The following is a 22,651-nucleotide window of genomic DNA, read 5'->3' as shown; positions in this document are numbered from 1 at the left end:
TGGCCAGAATTTGTTTTGTACTCTGATGAAGATTTAATTTCCTCGTGTTTACCATATCTGAGTAATTTAAATTTCTCATCATTGAACTTCATATTGTTTTCTGTAGCCCACTGAAAGATTTGGTTGATGTCCGCCTGGAGCCTTGCAGTGTCTGCAATGGAAGACACTGTCATGCAGATTCGGGTGTCATCTGCAAAGGAAGACACGGTGCTGTGGCTGACATCCTTGTCTATGTCAGATATGAGGATGAGGAACAAGATGGGAGCGAGTACTGTGCCTTGTGAAACAGAGCTTTTCACCGTGGCTGCCTCGGACTTGACTCTGTTGACTACTACTCTCTGTGTTCTGTTAGTGAGGAAATTATAGATCCATCGACCGACTTTTCCTGTTATTCCTTTAGCACGCATTTTGTGCGCTATTACGCCATGGTCACACTTGTTGAAGGCTTTTGCAAAGTCTGTATATATTACATCTGCATTCTTTTTGTCTTCTAGTGCATCTAGGACCTTGTCGTAGTGATCCAATAGTTGAGACAGACAAGAGCGACCTGTTCTAAACCCATGTTGCCCTGGGTTGTGTAACTGATGTGTTTCTAGATGGGATGTTAGTGCTATCGGTCTGTAGTTCTTTGCTGTTGCTTTACTGCCCCCTTTGTGGAGTGGGGCTATGTCTGTTGTTTTTAGTAACTATGGGACGACCCCCATGTCCATGCTCCCTCTCCATAGGGAGCCACTGTAGTATACACTATACACTGTGTATACACAATGTTATCAGGGAGACTTTCTTTCCTCTGACAAAGAAAAGTTCTAATATTATTTTTTCACGGCTCACAGGCCTATGATTCCCCTCTGGCAGTAAACTCTGCTAGGTGGTGCACAGTAATTCTCCTTTTTTTACACAGTATATAATGTTTTCCGCCCAAGATTGGTTCCAGGCGCTAGAGGGATGTATCATATAGGATTGATGACACAAATTAAAGTTCTAGCACGTAAGAGCGACCGTGAAAACACGAAAAAACCCGGAGCACAACGAGGCACGCTGACAACCCCAACAACCAGCTTGTTGAGAAATGGGTTATCAGCTAAGTTTAAACAGTGAAAACTTAAAGACAACTCATCGCCTGCACAGCCGACCCTGCAGATGAGGTCTTGAGAAGCTGTCGAAGTCACCTCTCAACGGGCTGTAAAGAGTTATAATTTGTAAGATTATAAATTAACCCTAGGGGGTGTTATGTCAGCATATTTCATTCACTGATGGCTGACAACTTACTTGTTTGGACTCAAAAGTCCACACCTTACTGCCGACTATAGGTTGATTACAAACTCCTTGCGACTCAAGAACTGCGCAGTCCCCTGTACTACAAGAAATTCGTAACCTACCTTGCTCTTGTAGCGTGAGCTATGGTGTTCTTCACACCTTCGACAGGTATCGGTGACTTGATAGAAGCTGAAGTGTCCTTGGATGTCCACATCTTCCATTGTCTAGGAAACGCACACTGGTACACTATGTTCCACAAGATTTGTCTTTATTGTTCACAATCTTATCATTAAGAAGCTGATCACACTTCTCTTAAGTATTTATTGTGTTTTATGAGACACTTTGTTCACACTAACGCACAGATCAGTGTTCTCTGTTGGTTATCCTGGCGTCAGTGTCACTCTCAGTAGTCAAAAGTAATCTGAAGACGCCACAACGCCCCACGCCGTCACTGCCCCCAGCACAAAAAAAAGCTGACATAGTACTTTTGCTTCTTTGCCACTTCCTCGATGAAGCAAAGCAGAATGTTTGATTCTTGCTGTCTTAAGCATAGACAACAATGTCCACTATCTTTACCATGGTAATAAAGTGGGAGCAGGATTTTCCTTAATTGTCCTGCTAAAGTAAGAGATGTACTGTCTCTTATTAAAATACACTCTGCAACACTGCAAGGAGCGTCGGTCACTTGACCACGTCGCATACTCGTACGGCATCTGTGATCAATTACTCACTGTAGCAGTAAACAAGACGCTTGCCCCTTCTGAGAGGGCTGGGCCCCTCAGGGCTGAAAGGGGCTGAAGGGCTGAAGGGGGCTGATAACCCCTCCTGGAGAAAATTTCTCCACACTGGGGGGCGGCGGAGGTTCGCTGCAGGTGAACTATTCATCACTTAACATTAATTTGATTTTCTCACTCGCCACCACTGCTGCTTGTCTTTTCTGAACAGCTTTAGTCTGTGTGGTTTCTGGAGAATCACTAATTTTGTTTTCAACACTGTGTAATTCTAACGGCACTAGCTTATTTATTGTCTGCTTATTCACTACACCTTTGCTTAAAACATCAACTGTCCTGATGATTCCATTTGCATCAGGATATATGGTCACAATTTTTCCAAGTGGCCATTGGGACCTCGGACCATCATTGTCAATAATCACTATGTCACCAGGTCTTAAGGACTTATGATTTTCAGGAACACCAGCTCCATAGAAGTGTTCTCTCAATGAGGTGAGATAGTCTTCTCGCCAAATTTTCTCCCAACGTTCAATCACTTTATTAAGGTGTTTGAATTTACATCTGAGTTACTCAGGTTCGAAATAAGTAGGATCCTCTATGATTTCTTTATCATTCATGGGAGGAACAGGTTCGAGCCTTCTGCCATGGAGTAAATGAGATGGACTTAACACTTCTAAATTGTCCAGATCATCGGTAACATAAGTTAGAGGTCTGTTGTTGACTCTATTTTCTATTTCAGTCACAACTGTACGGAATTCTTCTAAGTCTATTCTCTGACGATGAAGAGTCTTCCTTAAACAACGTTTTACAATGCCGATCATTCTTTCATAAAATCCGCCGTGCCATGGAGATTTAGGAGGAATGTATCTCCAACGACAACTGCGTTGATTCAGCATCTGTTGTACTTCTGGTTGATCAAAGATCTTGCTTATATAAGCAGCACCAGCAACAAAGTTTGTTGCATTATCTGAAATCATCAGTCTGGGACATGCCCTTCTGGCTGCAAACCTTCTGAATAATTTGATAAAGGTTTCAGCAGACATGTCAGTGGCTACTTCTAGATGTACTGCTCTAGTCGTAGCACAAGTGAACAAACAGATGTACACCTTGATGGGAACTTTGTCAACTGTTTTGGTTAAAATTATTGGTCCAGTGTAATCTACACCTGTCACCTCAAATGGAGTGACATGACTAACTCTTTCAGAGGGATATGGAGGTGGACCTGGGTACTGACATACTCGCATATCATAGTGACGACAAGTAATACAGTCCTTTATTTGTTTTTTCACACTTTGTCGACCTTGAGGTATCCAGTAGGATTGTCGTATATGACAAAGTGTGTCAGCTACCCCACCATGTAACACGTTACTGTGGGCGTTTTGCACAATCAGTTTTGTTAGCCAATGATTCTTGGGGATCAATATTGGATGTATGGCTTCTTTAGGTAGTGAAGAATTATGAATTCTTCCTCGACATCTTATAATCTTTTCTGAGTCGAGATAAAGTCCTAAAGAATTAATCATGACAGGTTTCTTTGGGGATTTATCTTGTGTTTCTAAAAATTTATATTCTGTAGAGAAAACATCTTTCTGTATTAGTTTCACCCAGTATTTAATGGGTTCAAGAAATTCATAATCAGGTTTTATTCCTTTAATGAATTTAAAGACAAGAGCTGTGACTCTTAAGAGTTTACCCAAAGATGAGTATTTAGATCCATCAATGACTATTTCTGTTGTGTCTGCAGTATTTACACAACTTACTTCTGTTGTGTTCAAGCAGACTGTTTCTTCTGGCATAATGTGAGCTTTTTGCTGAGGCCAGTTATTTTCATTAGAGAGCCAGTTCGGTCCGTGGAGCCATAATTTATTATCCACAAATTTCTTAAGTGGGGCACCACGTGACAATATGTCTGCTGGATTCTCTTGGGTAGAGACGTGGAGAAAGAGATAATCTCTCTGCATCTCTTTTATTTCTGCTACTCTGTTCTGTACATAGACCAGCTTACTCTTATTATTTCTTAACCACTGGAGAACTGCTTCATTATCACTCCAGCTAATTTTGTACCTACATAGAGTGCTGTCAGTTCCAATTGTGATACTGTTCTGACCTTCAAGGGTGCTACCCTGGCCTTTGAAGTAATTAGTGTACTTCCTTCAGCATTACTCATGTAAGCTACAGCGCCATAACCTTTGGTTGACGCATCACAGAACACATGTAATGTGTACTTGTTTCCCTCTTGACCTGGTATAGGGTTAAACTCCCTGGATATTTCATCCCATGCTTGACTCATTTCTAGAGGCAAGTTCTCATCCCATCCAATTTTGAGCTTCCATGCATCTTGCATAAGCATTTTACCCTTTATGGTAATTGGTGAGACTAGTCCTAGAGGATCAAGACATTGTGATACCTCTGACAGTAAACTACATTTAGTGAGTGTACTGCATGATTTATTGTTTATCTTTTTGAGACTCAAAGTATTTTCCTGTGTGTTCCAATTAAGTCCCAGCATATTGTTGCAATCAGGAATTTCAGCTTCAGGGAAATCTTCCTTGATAAGTTCCCTTAATTGCTTTGAATTTGTATTCCACATCCTTAGAGGCATATTTGCTTCTTTCATCTCCTTGTTAGCTCCTCTGTATAAGGATTTCAAATCCTCCTCTTTATTCACAGTACCTTGAAGATTGTCCACATAGAAACTTTTCTTTAAGATTTCTTTGAAGGGACTTTCAGATTTCTTCAAATGTGTATTCAGAGTAGCTTCTAGTAAGAATGGAGACGATGTTGCACCAAATAATACTGATTTGAAACGATAAGTTTTCACAGGACTTTGAGGATCATGTGGATTTTCAGGCCACAAGAATCGAGTATAATCTCTATCTATTTCTTGTAGTCCTACTCTTAAGAAAGCCTTGGAAATATCAGCCGTGTAGGCATATGGGTTTGTGCGAAATTTCATAAGCAAGTCTCCAAGCTTCTCAGTAAGTGAGGGTCCGGTCATCAGACAATCATTAAGACTTGCTACATCTTTATTTGCACGTGCGCTGCAATTATATACAACACGTAGTGGAGTGGTTTCAGAATCTTTTCTGACTCCATGGTGCGGGAGATAATGAGCGTCTGTCTTCAACTTGTCTTCGACTATTTCCTCAATGAATTTATTGTCCAACTGTTCTTGTATGATATTATCATAAACAGTCAGTAGCTCTGGATTCTTCCTGAGCTCATGTATTTGTGCTTTCATTTGTCCGAAAGCCATGCGATAATTGCTAGGCAGATGTGGTGGATTTAATTTCCATGGTAACCTAACCCAATACTGTCCATCTTTATATTTGACAGTGTCCAAATATTGGTTATAAGTCTGAGACTCTTGTGGGCTTGGTTTATTTACATCAATACCTATCGCATCTAAATCCCACAACTTATCAAGTGGTTCATTCATTTCTTCCAGTAATGATAATTTTTGCTGTGGTACATGATCAGCGGTTATTCTCGTAACTAGTACATTTTCCACTGAATCAAAATCAGCTTCTTCCCCACTTTGAGAGGGTATGGGACCACATATCATGTGGCCTCCTGCTGTTTTCAGCAAGTGAACATCATGTTTACTTACTATATTTTGCACAAAACAGTGATAATAATCACTTCCAATGATTAAATCAATTGGACTAATTGTGTCCGTCTGTATGTCAGGACAGGCTAACTTGACCTTAGCTGCTTTCAGTGCTGCAACTGTTTCTTTTAATCCCTGGATCTGCACAGACTTAGGCAAATCATCTACTACCACAGTTTCTACTGTCTTTTTCCTGTTTCCTAGACCAAAGTGATTCTGGCTAGGTCGTATGTCTGTTTACCAGAATTGTGGAAAAAACCAGCTATATCTAACTGTATTTTGGCATAGGGTTGTTTATTCAGTTTCTGTAACACTGTTCTTCTTATGAAGGACCTTTGTGAGCCTTGATCAAATAATGTTAGCACATTGGTTTTGTGTAATTTATTAGATAACTCAACTCGAGCTATCGGGAGAGCAGTTGCTTTAAACTTATCTCTCACATTTAATGCTTTTGCTTGTTGACTTCCTGATTCTGTGGAAGTCTGCTGTTGTTCAGCAAAAGTATTTGGGCATAATGCTGTATGATGCATACCCTTGCATTTAAAACACTTCTTCAGTGAGCATTTTCCTCCCTTGTGTTCACCTAAACACTTGATGCACCTTTTCAGCTGATGAACACGTTGTTTACGTGCCTCCATTGATGTGTATTGACTACAATACTGTGCCCAATGTGTTCCATCACAAAGTACACATTTTGGAGTACGTTTATGTGTGACAGTTTGTTTACTGTCTGTTGTATTCACAGCTTGATAAATGCCTATATGGGATTTCCCATTCTGTGGTTTAGTGGGAGTAGGTATACTCTTTTTATACTGAGTTGAAGGTTTGTTATCCACTGGATTTGTGGATTTTTCATCTTGTCTCGTTGCTTGCATGCATGAAACTATTGTTTGTAAACCATTGCTAATTTCTTCACAAGTGAAATAGCGTTTATTGAACATAATATTTAATCGTTCAATAGTTTGTGGTGACAACTTATCTTGTACAATACCACTGATAAACCAATCACATTGCCTTAGGTCATATTTAGCACCTAGAGATCTGAAACTATTGTCTAATGTGATTCTAAATGCCTGTAAGTCTGAAAAACAATGTTTGGGTGGCTTCAAACTTGATATTAAGACTGCATGTCTAATTCTAGCCTTGTCAGCATCGAAGTAATTGTCTGCTAAGACACGTAAGGCTATTTGATAATTGCCTTTGACCACCGGAAATGACTTAATCAGTTCATAGGGTTCTCCCTTCACAAGACATTTAAGATAATTGAACTTAGCAATCTCATCTATGTCAGCTCGTGAATTTACTATGGAATGAAAACCACTAATGAATTCTTCATAATTATGACCTTGGAAAATAGGTAATGACAATGTAGGTAAGCTTGGTAATGGTACACTTGTTGTTGTTACAGGTGTAACAGGTATTTGACCACTAGTTACAGTAGGTCTCTGTGACAGAGTTTTGCGGCAGATAGCCTGTACTCCTGTCCACCTTAACTGTTGATTACTAAATGTATCCAAAACATTTTTAATTTCATCCTCAGATGGATCTGATTCAAGAAATTTATTTTCATAATGTGTATAGTCTGAATCAATTATTTTAATACGTTGTGTAAATAATTCAAGTTTGACCTCAAGATCATCAAAATCTATGTTTGTATCTTGAGTTAATCCTATACAGACTGAAATTAGATTTTCTAATTGTGTAATCTTAGTCTGTAAAGACTGAAACTGAGTTTTCAAACAAACCATTTTAATGGTATACTGAAAATTCTAGCACCACACTTAGAGTGTTTAAAAAACATTGTACTGCTATAAACAGCTGAGTTTTTATGCTTAAGTCAGCAATAATCGAGTCAGACACTACTGACCCACTAAGCTTAACCTCAGGGTCAATGACCATGAAGGGTATAGAGTACATGTGGCTGGTGTTTATGGCTTGAGTTTGCTGTGTCAGCTTGACCACGATGATTAACCATAAATAACGATGTTATACACTTCATTCACTATACACTATAAATGTCATTGTATAACTGTAAATCACACGTGAATATTACTTACACATATATAAATTTCACTGCTAATATGTATTTGAAAGCTTACACTTTATATATAAGTTCCTTTAATATAACAGGTAGATCTATAAGAAACAAACTTTAACACAATCTTGTCTCTTAATTTCTGTCTATATAAACATCATAAACACTATGTGTATATACACTCAGACAAACTGAACATCACTTGGGTTGTTGTCTTAGTCAGCACTTCTCGAGATTGGAGCAGTGGATGCAGGGTGCCATCCCCCTTTTCTTGTTGGGTGAGTCACCCAGCTCCCGTTTTCTTTGGGTGAACGCTGGGTGAGCGCCCGTTTTCTTTTGGCTGCCCATTCTCTGTGATTGAGTCTGGAGGGACTCATTTATACTGGTTTATATTGTAAAACACTAGTTTTACAGCTTTTTTCGAAGGACCTTGGTTTGTAGGTTATTTGTACACTGTAGTACAACATATCTGGACCACAGTGTGGTCTTTATCCGGTTCGAGCACGACCAATATGTTGAGAAATGGGTTATCAGCTAAGTTTAAACAGTGAAAACTTAACTTAAAGACAACTCATCGCCTGCACAGCCGCCCCTGCAGACGAGGTCTTGAGAAGCTGTGAAAGTCACCTCTCAACGGGCTGTAAAGAGTTATAATTTGTAAGATTATAAATTAACCCTAGGGGGTGTTATGTCAGCATATTTCATTCACTGATGGCTGACAACTTACTTGTTTGGACTCAAAAGTCCACACCTTACTGCCGACTACAGGTTGATTACAAACTCCTTGCGACTCAAGAACTGCGCAGTCCCCCATAATACAAGAAATTCGTAACCTACCTTGCTCTTGTAGCGTGAGCTATGGTGTTCTTCACACCTTCGACAGGTATCGGTGACTTGATAGAAGATGAAGTGTCCTTGTATGTCCACGTCTTCCATTGTCTAGGAAACGCACACTGGTACACTATGTTCCACAAGATTTGTCTTTATTGTTCACAATCTTATCATAAAGAAGCTGATCACACTTCTCTTAAGTATTTATTGTGTTTTATGAGACACTTTGTTCACACTAACGCACAGATCAGTGTTCATTGTTGGTTATCCTGGCGTCAGTGTCACTCTCAGTAGAGTCAAAAGTAATCTGAAGACGCCACAACGCCCCACGCCGTCACTGCCCCCAGCACAAAAAAAAAGCTGACATAGTACTTTTGCTTCCTTGCCACTTCCTCGATGAAGCAAAGCAGAATGTTTGATTCTTGCTGTCTTAAGCATAGACAACAATGTCCACTATCTTTACCATGGTAATAAAGTGGGAGCAGGATTTTCCTTAATTGTCCTGCTAAAGTAAGAGATGTACTGTCTCTTATTAAAATACACTCTGCAACACTGCAAGGAGCGTCGGTCACTTGACCACGTCGCATACTCGTACGGCATCTGTGATCAATTACTCACTGTAGCAGTAAACAAGACGCTTGCCCCTTCTGAGAGGGCTGGGCCCCTCAGGGCTGAAAGGGGCTGAAGGGCTGAAGGGGGCTGATACCCCCCTCCTGGAGAAAATTTCTCCACACAGCTTTTTGTTATTAAGTGGAATATTGAAAAGACATTCCCTCATTTCTTCCTCGACCGATTATGGGCTTTCCCTCTTCTTGGTTGTTGTCTGTGGGCACAGAAAATCCCAACTCACACAGGTAAGATGTGGGAAAACTGCGTGAGAATTATCAGATCTAAATAACTGGCCAAATATAGACGACTTTTCCTTCTTCTAACCACATCAGCTGTAACTGAAGTGGGAACTGTTTTTTTTTTTTTTTTCTCATTCATATTTCTACCTTTGTCTTCCCCCCCCCCACACACAATCATCGTGTTTTCTTGATCATAAATTTGTCCATATTAAGTTAAAGGCCAAGCTACTGTTTAAAGTGTCTGTTGTTATAGTAAAATGACAAAGCGTCTCGTGACATCTCCCTGAGGCCTGGGAAGTCAACACCTCAATGATAACAATCAATCAAGTATTAACCGGCACACACTGTTAACAAATAATAATAATAATAATAATAATAATAATAATAATAATAATAATAATAATAATAATAATAATAATAATAGTAATAATAATAATAATAATAATAATAATAATAATAATAATAATAATCTTTATTACTACAAGTACATGTACAAGGTATACAGGCCTAGCTGACGTCAATGGCATACTACTATATAGAAAACTCCTTGTTATGAGGAGCATTGCGGGCAAATTAGGGAAATTTTGCCCCCAGGATGCGACCCACACCAGTCGGCTAATACCCAGGTACCTATTTTACTGATAGGTGAACACGGACAGCAGATGTCTTAAGGAAACACATCCTAATGTTTCCACCCGTACCTGGGTTCGAACCACGGACTTCAGTGTGTGAGCTGAGTACCCTAGCAGTCGAGCTACGGGACACCTAAAAATAATCGTAAACCTAACAAAAACGATGACTATTATCTCAATTCATTTTCTGATCATAATGCCCTTTTATTTAATATTAATCATGTATTTACTATTATATTATATTAGTTTGTCATTTAATGACATCTCAACTCTTCTACAGTAGTTCCACGATAGAGTTTGTTCCTTACCATGTGTAATATTGAGCATTTAATATGTGTAGATATATTTTAATTAATTTTGATTCACCTATCCAGTCACTAATGTAGTCTAGCAATTCTCTAGAGACAACACTGTTTTATCACAACGCGGATACTCCAATTCAGTCACGACATTGATGGCACGTATTCTATTAGCTACACTAGGTGTACCTAATTATTTACTCCTCTTCGTATATAATGCGTTTATGTGGTTGTTTGACTCCCAAGAATAATTCTTATGGCTTATTTTGTTGTTTTCATGTATGTCAATTACTCTTCTGGTAACTAGACTATTTGTAGACAAAACGTTTCTTTTAAATACCTGGAGGGAGTTTCGGGGGGTCAACGCCCCCGGTCCCTTTAGTGACTTGGTTGATCAGGGCCTGATCAACCAGGCTGTTTCTGCTGGCCGCACGTAAACCAACATACGAACCACATCCGAGCTGGTTACGTACTGACTTTAGGTGCATGTAAAGCTCCTTCTTGAAGACAGCCAGGGGTCTATTAGTAACCCCTTATGAATGTTGGGAGGTTGTTACTCGTGGCGCCCATGCTTTTCATTGGGGGATGATTCATCTCCTGCAGAGTCTTTTGCTTTCGCAAGGAGTGATTTTCATGTGCAGATTTGGGACTAGTCCCTCTAGGATTTTCCAAGTGTATATTATCATGTATCTTTCTCGCCTGCGTTCCAGGCAGTGCAAATCAAGGGACTTCAACCTCTCCTAGTAATTTAGGTGCTTTTTCATACTTATACGTGCTGTGAAAGTTCTCTGTATATTCTCAAGGTCAGCAATTTATCAAGTCAGTAACACAGGATCTTTAACTTAATAATTCCTAAATGAAAATTCATTGTCTCTGATGTTTGGGTGCATTCATTTGTTCACTCTTCTTTTGTTATAAAGTACAGAGATTAGATTTTAGATTTTGCCACCAAAGTGGATAGTTTACTGTGCACCCCATATCCATCCTGTGGACGGTAGCGCAAGAGCCTATGGATACACAAAAGGCCTAGGAACTAGGCCCCAAAAAGGGTTAACAAGTGTACATATGGGTTTATATCTGCATATCTACAGTTCACTTATCTGTTACAAGCAAATTTAGGAAATGTGCTTAGTATATCTGGTATCTTATTTTCATTAATATCTTGACATGTCACATAGGCTATTATACTGTCTATCTCTGTATTCCTCAATAAGTGGACAATTAAGCAGTGACCATATGCCTGATAACATAATTTGCATTTAGTATGATCATCATCTGCGTGTTTCCCAAACTGTCAGAAGTACTTGTAACCAAGCCTAAGCCTGGTCACTACAACATCAGTCACATTGCAAGTTGCTCCATAAACATACTTATCTACGTTCACGTTATCATAGTGGGTACAGATCTACTCAGGCTTCTAACTGTATTCCTATAACAATCATTTTCATTATTTACTTCTCTCCAAATATTATTCCTAATGCTAAACACAAATATACCAAAGTTATATTCTACATTCTCCTTCTGGGTACACTGATGGATCTAAACAGGAGTCTTCCGGCAGGGCTGCATCTGCTCTTGTTGCCACCTCCCTAGTTAAGAACGATAATAAATTTGTTGAGTTAGGCATAAGAATTAACAACTGGGCGTCTACACTGCAAACTGAATTGTTTGCAATCCTAATGGCGCTAAAGCTAACCTATGACACTGAGCTTGACTCTATCATCATTACTGATTCTATGTCATCATTGAAGGCTCTTGGCTCATATAATGACTCCAACAACATGCTCATTGGGGAAGCCAGGTATAGATACTCAAAAATTAGGGACAAAGGAATTAATGTACAATTGCTATGGATCCCATCACACATTGGATTACTCCTTCATGATAAAGTTGATATGTTAGCCAAGAAGAGTACCCAGAAGGAGAATGTAGAATATAACTTTGGTATAACTGTGTCTAGCATTAGGAATAATATTAGGAGAGAAGTAAATAATGAAAATGATTGTTATAGGAATGCAGTTAGAAGCCTGAGTAGATCTATAACCCACTATGATAACATGAACGTAGATAAGTATGTTTATGGAGCAACTTGCAATGTGAACAGACTGACTGATGTTGTAGTGGCCAGGCTTAGGCTTGGTTACAAGTACTTCTGGCAGTTTGGGAGACACACAGATGATGATCAAACTAAATGTAAATTATGTGATCAGGCATATGGTCACTCTCTTGAACACTATGTGCTTAATTGTCCACTTATTGAGGAATACAGAGACAGACAGTATAATAACCTATGTGACATGTCAAGATATCTTATTAATGAAAATAAGATACCAGATATACTAAGCAAATTTCCTAAATTTGCTTGTAACAGATAAGTGAACTATAGATATGTAGATATAAATCCATATGTATTCCTGTTAACCCTTTGGGGCCTAGTTCCTAGGCCTTTTGTGTATCCATATGCTCTCGCGCTACCGTCCACAGGATGGATATGGGGTGCACAATAAACTAGCCACTTCGGTGGCAAAATCTAAAAAAATCTATCTTCTGGGTACTCTTCTCGGCTAACATATCAACTTTATCATGAAGGCGTAATCCAATGTGTGATGGGATTCATAGCAACTGTACAAGTAGAGTGAGGCTCAGAAGTTTTAAAGTGTAGTGGGTGGTAGGCCAGAGGCTCCCAGTTACTGTAGTGAGCTATGTTCTCTTATCTGGCCAGCGGCACTAGCGTCAACAGATTGGTATGGTACACATACACTGAGGCTACCACCAACCACACCACATAGTACAATATTTGTATTTAAAGTTACGAGAGGTCTCTCACTAAATACAATACCGTAGCAGACTGCACTGAAATGCAGAAAAATATTTTTACTGATGAAATATACTCTCCTGTTTGCACCTCTAATTTTTTACATAAACTCTCAACAGGCAATGAGTGAGGAACAAAATATAAGCCTCATGCAAGCCTCCGAAGTGTTCCCCTCCCCAGCTAGGCCTCCAAGATCCCCAAGGACTTCAGCCCTGGGGAAGAGGGGCTCTTGATTCAAAGTTCTAAAAGTTTACACAGTTGTGGAAAATTTTTTGATTTTCTGAAGCTATAGCGCCTAATAGATGTTTAATGTGTCGATATGAGTCAAAAATGTATTTGACAATAGGATAGAACCAAGAGTTCCCTTTGCGCATGCGCGGATGTGCGGGGGGAGGTCGAGCTGGGGCACGAGGAGGAGGCGGGAGTTTTTTGAATGTAGTGAGGAGGCTGGGAAAGCATGGAACCAGGAAATTGGCGTTCACGGTGGCTTAAGGATTAATATGGGCCTCACTTCATAATAGGAAGTGTCGTAACTGTTCCTGGTGAAGAGTGAGGGAACGTGACTTACGGGACCACCGTAAAAAGGTGGTAAAATTAGTGAATAATGGTTCGACCGGGTGTGACTGGTGCGCGGCCATGGTGTGTGTCCAGGGGAAATACCTGTGTGTTAATCCTCACTCATCGGCCTCAGATCTTAATGGAGTGACCTCTAATGTGTATAATAATTATGAGACGTTAAATCGTCTTGTGAATGGTAATGTAATCAGTGATAATAACATTAAGTTAAGAGAATGTGGGATGTGAAATAGATCGCCCTGCTCCGAGTGAACGCGTGATTCTCGTACCGAGGATAGTGAAGCTTTATGGAATCACGACTTCTAAACCGGGACAAACCGACGGATACCTCGTCCTGCTGGAATAAGAACCGTGTTGGTGTAGCAGGACATCGAAATGAGATGGTGAATGGAGGGAATAAGGAGTATCAATCACCCACAGTTAAGTAACCCTTCTAGTTATAGCAGACTGATAGGTATGTTGTAATTGGATAGTTAGCCAGTTAGGTATGTTGTAATTGGATAGGTTATGGGTGATCCAGCTACATAAAGTGACCACCAGAGAATATCTGGTAAGTGGTGAGATTATGTACAAGTGTTTTCCTTGATGGATATATCCATGTGTAACCTACCCCACCCCCCTTCATTCAGTTAAACTAATATAATCTATACAGTCCACAATTAATTAGTAGCACCGTACTTGTGGGTGCTATCCAATCCATACTGGTCTCGGATAGATATGGATAAGATTGTGAGGTCGAAGGAACCACTTGCCGTGACCAGGGGTGGTTAAGTTTTCTCACATGTCTACACGGGGTGACTACAGTAAACAATATGGTTGTCTCCCAATGAGTTTACTTGTAAGCATGTAATGTTGAGGTACATAAAGGTAATCACCCTATAAAATTTTCCATAGCAGTGAAGCCTTGGAAGGAACTGTTTCAGTACAACCTGTTTGACGTCCTAGGAGGAAGCGGATGTTGTAAAAGCACAGGCTGAGGATGTATGTAAAATACGTCATGCAGGACATTTTCTTCTACTTAGATTTGCGACAGCTACCACAGTGCTTTCCACCCTATCATATGTCTTTCCTAAATTCATAACTGCAACAAATAATTTATTACCCGCATCTATGTATTATTCACATACATGAAACAATGCAAATTCTTGGTCTCCATATCCCTTACCCATTTTAAATCCTTGTTCCTCTGCAGTCATATTTCCTGTCTAACCCCTTGTTATTCTTCCCATTTAAAACTTTAGTACTTGGCCTATGCCTAATTTACATTCTTCTGCACTTAAAAGATGTTAGGAATGGAGCTTAGTTACAAAATTGGCAAATAAGATATGGTGCATCGTATAATAATGACGGGTGATGAATGTAAATGGACACTAAAGAAAGGAGGTAACAAGAAGAGGAACAATGAGATAAAAACGTTTCTTTATGTCTTGTATGTGTATGTATGTATGTCTATATATGTGTTTTACAGGAAATTTGCTAGTCTCCACAAATGCATGAAATAAATAAACCTGTAAAAATTACTTACACTGTTCTATGTATAAAGCTATGATACAGTATCAGTTTTATGGTATGGAATACCCATGTTGAGGACGGTTCGGATCCCTAGCAGAATAAGACATAGCTATGCAAGTCCCTCAGACCTGCTGCCATTCCTGGTGGCCCCGTGGGTCAAGTTCTCGCTTCACACGGCGAGGGTAGAAACATTGGGCGTTTCCTTACACCGGTTGTCTATGTTCCCCATCAGTAAAATGGGTACCTGAGTGTTAGTAGACTGCATAACGAGGGGCTTTCTATATAGTAGTATGTCACTGATGTCAGCTAGGCTGTATACCTTGCACATGTACTTGTAGGAATTAAGATTAAGGTTATTAAGATTATTATTATTATTATTATTATTATTATTATTATTATTATTATTATTATTATTATTATTATTATTATTATTAAATTCGTTCCAGGAAATGATCCACCATACCTTAAAGATATTGCTTTTGTAAAGCTGCTGAAAAACGGACTGAAGAAACAACTCAGAACACGTAATCTTTTTTTGATTACCACACGCAGGATAACTTTAAAATTTATTTCACACATAATATACAAAATATTTTACAATAGATTCGAGAGTTCACAGAGTTACGGGCTCACTTACAACGTACATTATATAATTTACCCTAGGATAATCCAGTAAACTTAAATAGTGTGAATTACAGTAGGGGCTTTGAGATGTTTAATAAAATTATGCAACTAAACGACTATAAACTGTAAATGTAGGAACTATAGTGTGTGTGTGTGTACTCACCTAGTTGAGGTTGCGGGGGTCGAGTCCGAGCTCCTGGCCCCGCCTCTTCACTGATCGCTGCTAGGTCACTCTCCCTGAACCGTGAGCTTTATCATACCTCTGCTTAAAGCTATGTATGGATCCTGCCTCCACTACATCGCTTCCCAAACTATTCCACTTACTGACTACTCTGTGGCTGAAGAAATACTTCCTAACATCCCTGTGATTCATCTGTGTCTTCAACTTCCAACTGTGTCCCCTTGTTACTGTGTCCCATCTCTGGAACATCCTGTCTTTGTCCACCTTGTCAATTCCTCTCAGTATTTTGTATGTCGTTATCATGTCCCCCCTATCTCTCCTGTCCTCCAGTGTCGTCAGGTTGATTTCCCTTAACCTCTCCTCGTAGGACATACCTCTTAGCTCTGGGACTAGTCTTGTTGCAAACCTTTGCACTTTCTCTAGTTTCTTTACGTGCTTGGCTAGGTGTGGGTTCCAAACTGGTGCCGCATACTCCAATATGGGTCTAACGTACATGGTGTACAGGGTCCTGAACGACTCCTTATTAAGATGTCGGAATGCTGTTCTGAGGTTTGCTAGGCGCCCATATGCTGCAGCAGTTATTTGGTTGATGTGCGCTTCAGATGTGCGTGGTGTTATACTCACCCCAAGATCTTTTTCCTTGAGTGAGGCTTGTAGTCTCTGGCCCCCTAGACTGTACTCCGTCTGCGGTCTTCTTTGCCCTTCCCCAATCTTCATGACTTTGCACTTGGTGGGATTGAACTCCAGGAGCCAATTGCTGAACCAGGTCTGCAGCCTGTCCAGATCCCTTTGTAGTTCTGCCTGGTCTTCGATCGAGTGAATTCTTCTCATCAACTTCACGTCATCTGCAAACAGGGACACCTCAGAGTCTATTCCTTCCGTCATGTCGTTCACAAATACCAGAAACAGCACTGGTCCTAGGACTGACCCCTGTGGGACCCCGCTGGTCACAGGTGCCCACTCTGACACCTCGCCACGTACCATGACTCGCTGCTGTCTTCCTGACAAGTATTCCCTGATCCATTGTAGTGCCTTCCCTGTTATCCCTGCTTGGTCCTCCAGTTTTTGCACCAATCTCTTGTGTGGAACAGTGTCAAACGCCTTCTTGCAGTCCAAGAATATGCAATCCACCCACCCCTCTCTCTCTAGTCTTACTGCTGTCACCATGTCATAGAACTCCAGTAGGTTTGTGACACAGGATTTTCCGTCCCTGAAACCATGTTGGCTGCTGTTGATGAGATCATTCCTTTCTAGGTGTTCCACCACTCTTCTCCTGATAATCTTCTCCATGATTTTGCATACTATACATGTCAGTGACACTGGTCTGTAGTTTAGTGCTTCATGTCTGTCTCCTTTTTTAAAGATTGGGACTACATTTGCTGTCTTCCATGCCTCAGGCAATCTCCCTGTTTCGATAGATGTACTGGATATTGTTGTTAGGGGTACACATAGTGCCTCTGCTCCCTCTCTCAATACCCATGGGGAGATGTTATCTGGCCCCATTGCCTTTGAGGTGTCTAGCTCACTCAGAAGCCTCTTCACTTCTTCCTCGGTTGTATGCACTGTGTCCAGCACATGGTGGTGTGCCCCACCTCTCCATCTTTCTGGAGCCCCTTCTGTCTCCTCTGTGAACACTTCTTTGAATCTCTTGAGTTCCTCACATACTTCACGGTCATTTCTTGTAGTCTCTCCTCCTTCCTTCCTTCCTTAGCCTGATTACCTGGTCCTTGACTGTTGTTTTCCTCCTGATGTGGCTGTATAACAGTTTCGGGTCAGATTTGGCTTTTGCTGCTATGTCATTTTCATATTGTCTTTGGGCCTCCCTTCTTATCTGTGCATATTCGTTTCTGGCTCTACGACTGCTCTCCTTATTCTCCTGGGTCCTTTGCCTTCTATATTTCTTCCATTCCCTAGCACACTTGGTTTTTGCCTCCCTGCACCTTTGGGTGAACCATGGGCTCATCCTGGCTTTTTCATTATTCCTGTTACCCTTGGGTACAAACCTCTCCTCAGCCTCCTTGCATTTTGTTGCTACATATTCCATCATCTCATTAACTGGCTTCCCTGCCAGTTCTCTGTCCCACTGAACCCCGTTCAGGAAGTTCCTCATTCCTGTGTAGTCCCCTTTCTTGTAGTTTGGCTTCATTCGTCCTGGCCTTCCTGCTTCTCCCTCCACTTGTAGCTCTACTGTGTATTCGAAGCTTAAAACCACATGGTCGCTGGCCCCAAGGGGTCTTTCATATGTGATGTCCTCGATATCTGCACTACTCAAGGTGAATACTAAGTCCAGCCTTGCTGGTTCATCCTCTCCTCTCTCTCTTGTAGTGTCCCTTACGTGTTGGTACATGAAGTTTTCCAGTACCACCTCCATCATCTTAGCCCTCCATGTATCTTGGCCCCCATGCGGGTCCAAGTTCTCCCAATCGATCTCCTTGTGGTTAAAGTCACCCATGATCAGGAGCTTTGCCCTGCATGCATGAGCTCTTCTGGCCACTGCAGCCAGTGTGTCAACCATCACTCTATTGCTCTCGTCGTACTCTTGCCTTGGCCTCCTGCTGTTCTGTGGTGGGTTATACATCACTGCTATTACAACCTTGGGACCTCCAGAGTGAAGCGTTCCCGCTGTGTAATCACTTTCTTCTCCGCTGTCTCCTCTGTCCAGCTCATCAAAATTCCATCGATTTTTGATCAGCAATGCGACTCCTCCACCCCCCCCTGTTCCCTCTGTCTTTCCTCAGGATTTGGTATCCCGTTGGAAAGATGGCATCTGTTATCATACCTGTAAGCTTGGTTTCTTTGAGAGCTATGATGTCCGGTGATGCCTCTTTGACTCTTTCGTGCCACTCCTCCCACTTATTTGTTATTCCATCAGCGTTTGTGTACCATACCTTCAGTTTCCTTTCCAACACTGTGGTTTGGGGGGGCCTGTGAGGGTGGGAGACCTGGTAGCATACTGTGGGATTCTATAGCTCGGTGTTGGGTGGAGGCTGTGGGTATGGATTGTAGTGTGTTGGGATGGTGTGATAGGTTGTGGGGTTCTGAGAATAGTTGTGTGTGTGCTTGCCCTTGCTGTTCTGTTCTGCTCTGACTGACCTCTGCTGGTTCCATCCTTGTCTCCTTTCCTAGCTCCTTTCGCTTTTTTGTCCTCTTCCTCAGCTGCTGTCGTTCTGCTTGTGTTCTGTCTCTGTCTAGGAACACCCTCTTGTACTCTTCCGAGTATTTCAACCGTGATTTCTCTTGGAGGATCCTGTTCCACACTGTTTCTGTCCTGAGAATCAGCTTGATCGGTCAGTTTCTCCCCTTCGAGTACCCCCCTATTCTCTGAAAATTTACAATCTCGTCCATCTCTTTACCTATTTCCGTGATGATTTTCTCAATCTCCTTTCTTTCTTCCTGCTGCCTTTCAGTGTGTGTCCTTTCCTCTCCTGAAGTCCATGGATAAACACTGATTTTGCCCTTTCCTCCTCCCATTGCCTCACCCTCTGTGACTCTGGATCCTGCCTGTATGTGGTCATTTTCTCCCTTGATTTTTCCAGTGGCTCTTGATAGCATGGTTGTGCCTCAGCATTCGACCTATCACCCTCTCCATCTGCACCCAGCTGTTCTTCCCTTTCACTCCTTGGCAGGCTGATATGACCTTAGCATAATTCATAACTCCTTCCTTCCTGTTCGGCCTCGCAGCTTCATATGCTGTGTCTTCTCTGGTCACTGCCCCTGTAACTCGCTTCAGCCTATTTATCTCAACTTCTAGGACCCTTATCTTGGCTACTGCAGTTTCGACTTGTGCCTCCCAATTCTTTGTCTCCTTCTCCAACCTCTTTTCCAATTTCGCAGAGAGCTCTTTCTCCATTTTTTCAGAAAGCTCTCCTAATTTTCTCTCCCACTCTTGTTCCATCCTTTTCCACTGCTCCTCCATCCACTCCTCCCTACCAGAACCATTCTCATCTGATCCCTGGTTCCTGCGAGTCCCCACCATTTTTTTTTCGTGAGAGAAGAGAGAAGGGAAAGGTAGGAGAGAGAGGGGGAGAGTGAGAAGGGAAAGGGGGAGAGAGAGTGTGAGAGGGGGAGAGAGAGGGTAAGGGAAGGAGAGGGGGAGAGAGAGGGTAAGGGAAGGAGAGCGGGAGAGTGAGAAGGGAAAATGGGGAAGAGATGGAGAGAGAGAGAGAGAGAGAGAGAGAGAGAGAGAGAGAAGGGAAGGTAGAATGAGAGAGGGGGGATAGTGAGAGAGAAAAAGGAGAAGAGTGAGAGTGAGAGAGAGTGAGAGAGAGAGAGAGGGGGGAGAGAGAGAGAAGGGAAGGGTAGAAGAGGGGGAGAGTGAGAAGGGAAAATGGGGGAGAGAGCAAGAGAGAGAGAGAGAGAGAGAGAGAGAGAGAGAGAGAGAGAGGGAGAGAGAGAAGGCAAAGAGAGGGGGAGAGGGGGAGAAGGGGGGAAAGAGGGAGAGATGGAAGAGAAAGAGGGGAGAGAGAGGCTAGGGGGAGAGAGAGGGGAGGAGGGGAGAGAGATGGGAAAAGGGAGAGGGGAGAGATAATGAGAGGGGAGAGATGTTAGAGGGGGAGAGATGTTAGAGGGGGGAGGTGTTAGAGGGAAGAGATGTTAGAGGGGAGAGATGGGAGAGGGAAGAGAGAGAGAGAGATAGGTAGAGAGAGAGATATAGGTAAAGAGTGAGATAGGTAGAGAGAGATAGGTAGAGAGGGAGAGAGGGGGAGAGAGAGAAGGAGCGAGGTTTAGATGGTCAGTTCACAGGAAGGTGTGAAATCCTGTGTATGTGTGTGTTTGCGTGTGTACTACAGCTTACAAGTGCTTGTTCCTGTGTGTGTGTGTGTGTGTGTGTGTGTGTGTGTGTGTGTATGTGTGTATGTGTGTATGTGTGTGTATGTGTGTGTATGGGTGTGTGTATGTGTGTGTATGTGTGTGTATGTGTGTATGTGTGTGTATGTGTGTGTATGTGTGTGTGTGTGTGTGTGTGTGTGTGTGTGTGTGTGTGTGTGTGTGTGTGTGTGTGTGTGTGTGTGTGTGTGTGTGTGTGTGTGTGTGTGTATGTGTGTGTGTGTGTATGTGTGTGTGTGTGTGTGTGTACTCACCTATTTGTACTCACCTATTTGTGGTTGCAGGGGTCGAGTCTTAGCTCCTGGCCCCGCCTCTTCACCGGTTGCTACTGGGCCCTCTCTCTCCCCGCTCCATGAGCTTTATCAAACCTCGTCTTAAAACTGTGTATGGTTCCTGCCTCCACTACGTCATTTTCTAGGCTATTCCACTGCCTTACAACTCTATGACTGAAGAAATACTTCCTAATATCTCTCTGACTCATTTGTGTCTTCAACTTCCAATTGTGGCCTCTTGTTTCTGTGTCCCCTCCCTGGAACATCCTGTCTTTGTCCACCTTGTCTGTGTGTGTGTACTCACCTAGTTGTACTCACCTAGTTGAGGTTGCGGGGGTCGAGTCCGAGCTCCTGGCCCCGCCTCTTCACTGATCGCTACTGTGTGTGTGTGTGTGTGTGTGTGTGTGTGTGTGTGTGTGTGTGTGTGTGTGTGTGTGTGTGTGTGTGTGTGTGTGTGTGTGTGTGTGTGTGTGTGTGTGTGTTACATTCGCCAGGGTCACCAGATGCGGTGGATTCCTGGTGTATTTTACAAACATTAAGAACTTTTAAAGTATTGTATATTCACCGGGTGTTTATCTCTCTGTATATACACTATGAGATTACTTTAGCCTATTGATGTCTCCCAGCTCAAGCTAACAGATTCCAGCACACAAAATGTATGCTGACCCAGGCTGTGTGATGGAATATGACAGGTTTTTCGTATTGATTAATGTTAAGTAATGATGGATCTTCATCCAGCTTCGGAAAATGTCACAGAGATCAAGATAACCGTGCAATATAACGTATTAAAACATTCTTCAGTGTTAACATACAATTTACATGCAGCCTTAAACCAAACAAATTAACTTTCAAGTCTTTACATAAGACCTTTCCCTCTTAGAAATAATGCAGAAACAACATTCAAAAAACCACTGTCAGATACTCACCCAAAACACAAAGTGGTAATCACAGAAATGACACTAATCTTGAGTAGCAGAGATGGAGATGTGGCCGTCATGGCTGTGGCTCACAACCAGGAAGCAAGACAAGCTGCCAGACTCCAGTGTTGAGAGTGTCAGTACAGCAGACAGCCAGCGATGCTGCGCAGACTCCAGCGTTGAGAGTGACAGCAGACAGCCAGGGCTGCTGCGCAGACCATGATCACACCACCACACTCTACCTCAAGTTAAGTTGCCATATTGTGTTATAGAGAGAAACTTTTATTTCTCTCATTTCTTATAATTATTTAGATAACATTATGAGGATAATGCATAAAAGCTAGAAAGTAGTATTTGACATACTGATATTTACTTGGAAATTATTTTATTGACATTTAGTACTGTTCATTAATTTTTCAGCATATATATGCAGAACAGTTTGACGAATATACATAAAAAGTTGCAATATATATATATATATATATATATATATATATATATATATATATATATATATATATATATATATATATATATATATATATATATATATATATATATATATATATATATATATATATATAAGGAGGGGTGTTAATGTTATAGTTATATAAAATGTAGTGTAAAGCACCCTTCTGGCAATATAGTGATGGATATGAATGATGGTGAAAGTTTTTATTTTTA

At 41.4% G+C, this 22,651-nt stretch overlaps 1 protein-coding gene across 1 annotated transcript in view; it reads right to left on the bottom strand.

Annotated features, from left to right (window-relative positions):
• LOC138854262 (alpha-2-macroglobulin-like) overlaps nt 1-22,197 on the bottom strand; it is a 67,761-nt gene extending 45,564 nt beyond the window's left edge. Inside the window, exon 1 of the mRNA XM_070096367.1 lies at nt 21,977-22,197. Within this exon, the coding sequence (XP_069952468.1) occupies nt 21,977-22,047 (71 nt within the window). The 5' untranslated portion in view covers nt 22,048-22,197. The remainder of the gene's footprint in view (nt 1-21,976) is intronic.
• Nucleotides 22,198-22,651: the final 454 nt, after the last annotated feature.

This window comes from Cherax quadricarinatus, chromosome 53 (assembly GCF_038502225.1).
Source record: "Cherax quadricarinatus isolate ZL_2023a chromosome 53, ASM3850222v1, whole genome shotgun sequence".
NCBI lineage: Eukaryota > Metazoa > Arthropoda > Malacostraca > Decapoda > Parastacidae > Cherax > Cherax quadricarinatus.
Note: the sequence above shows the minus strand (reverse complement) of the source record. Positions and strands in the feature narration are given on the sequence as shown.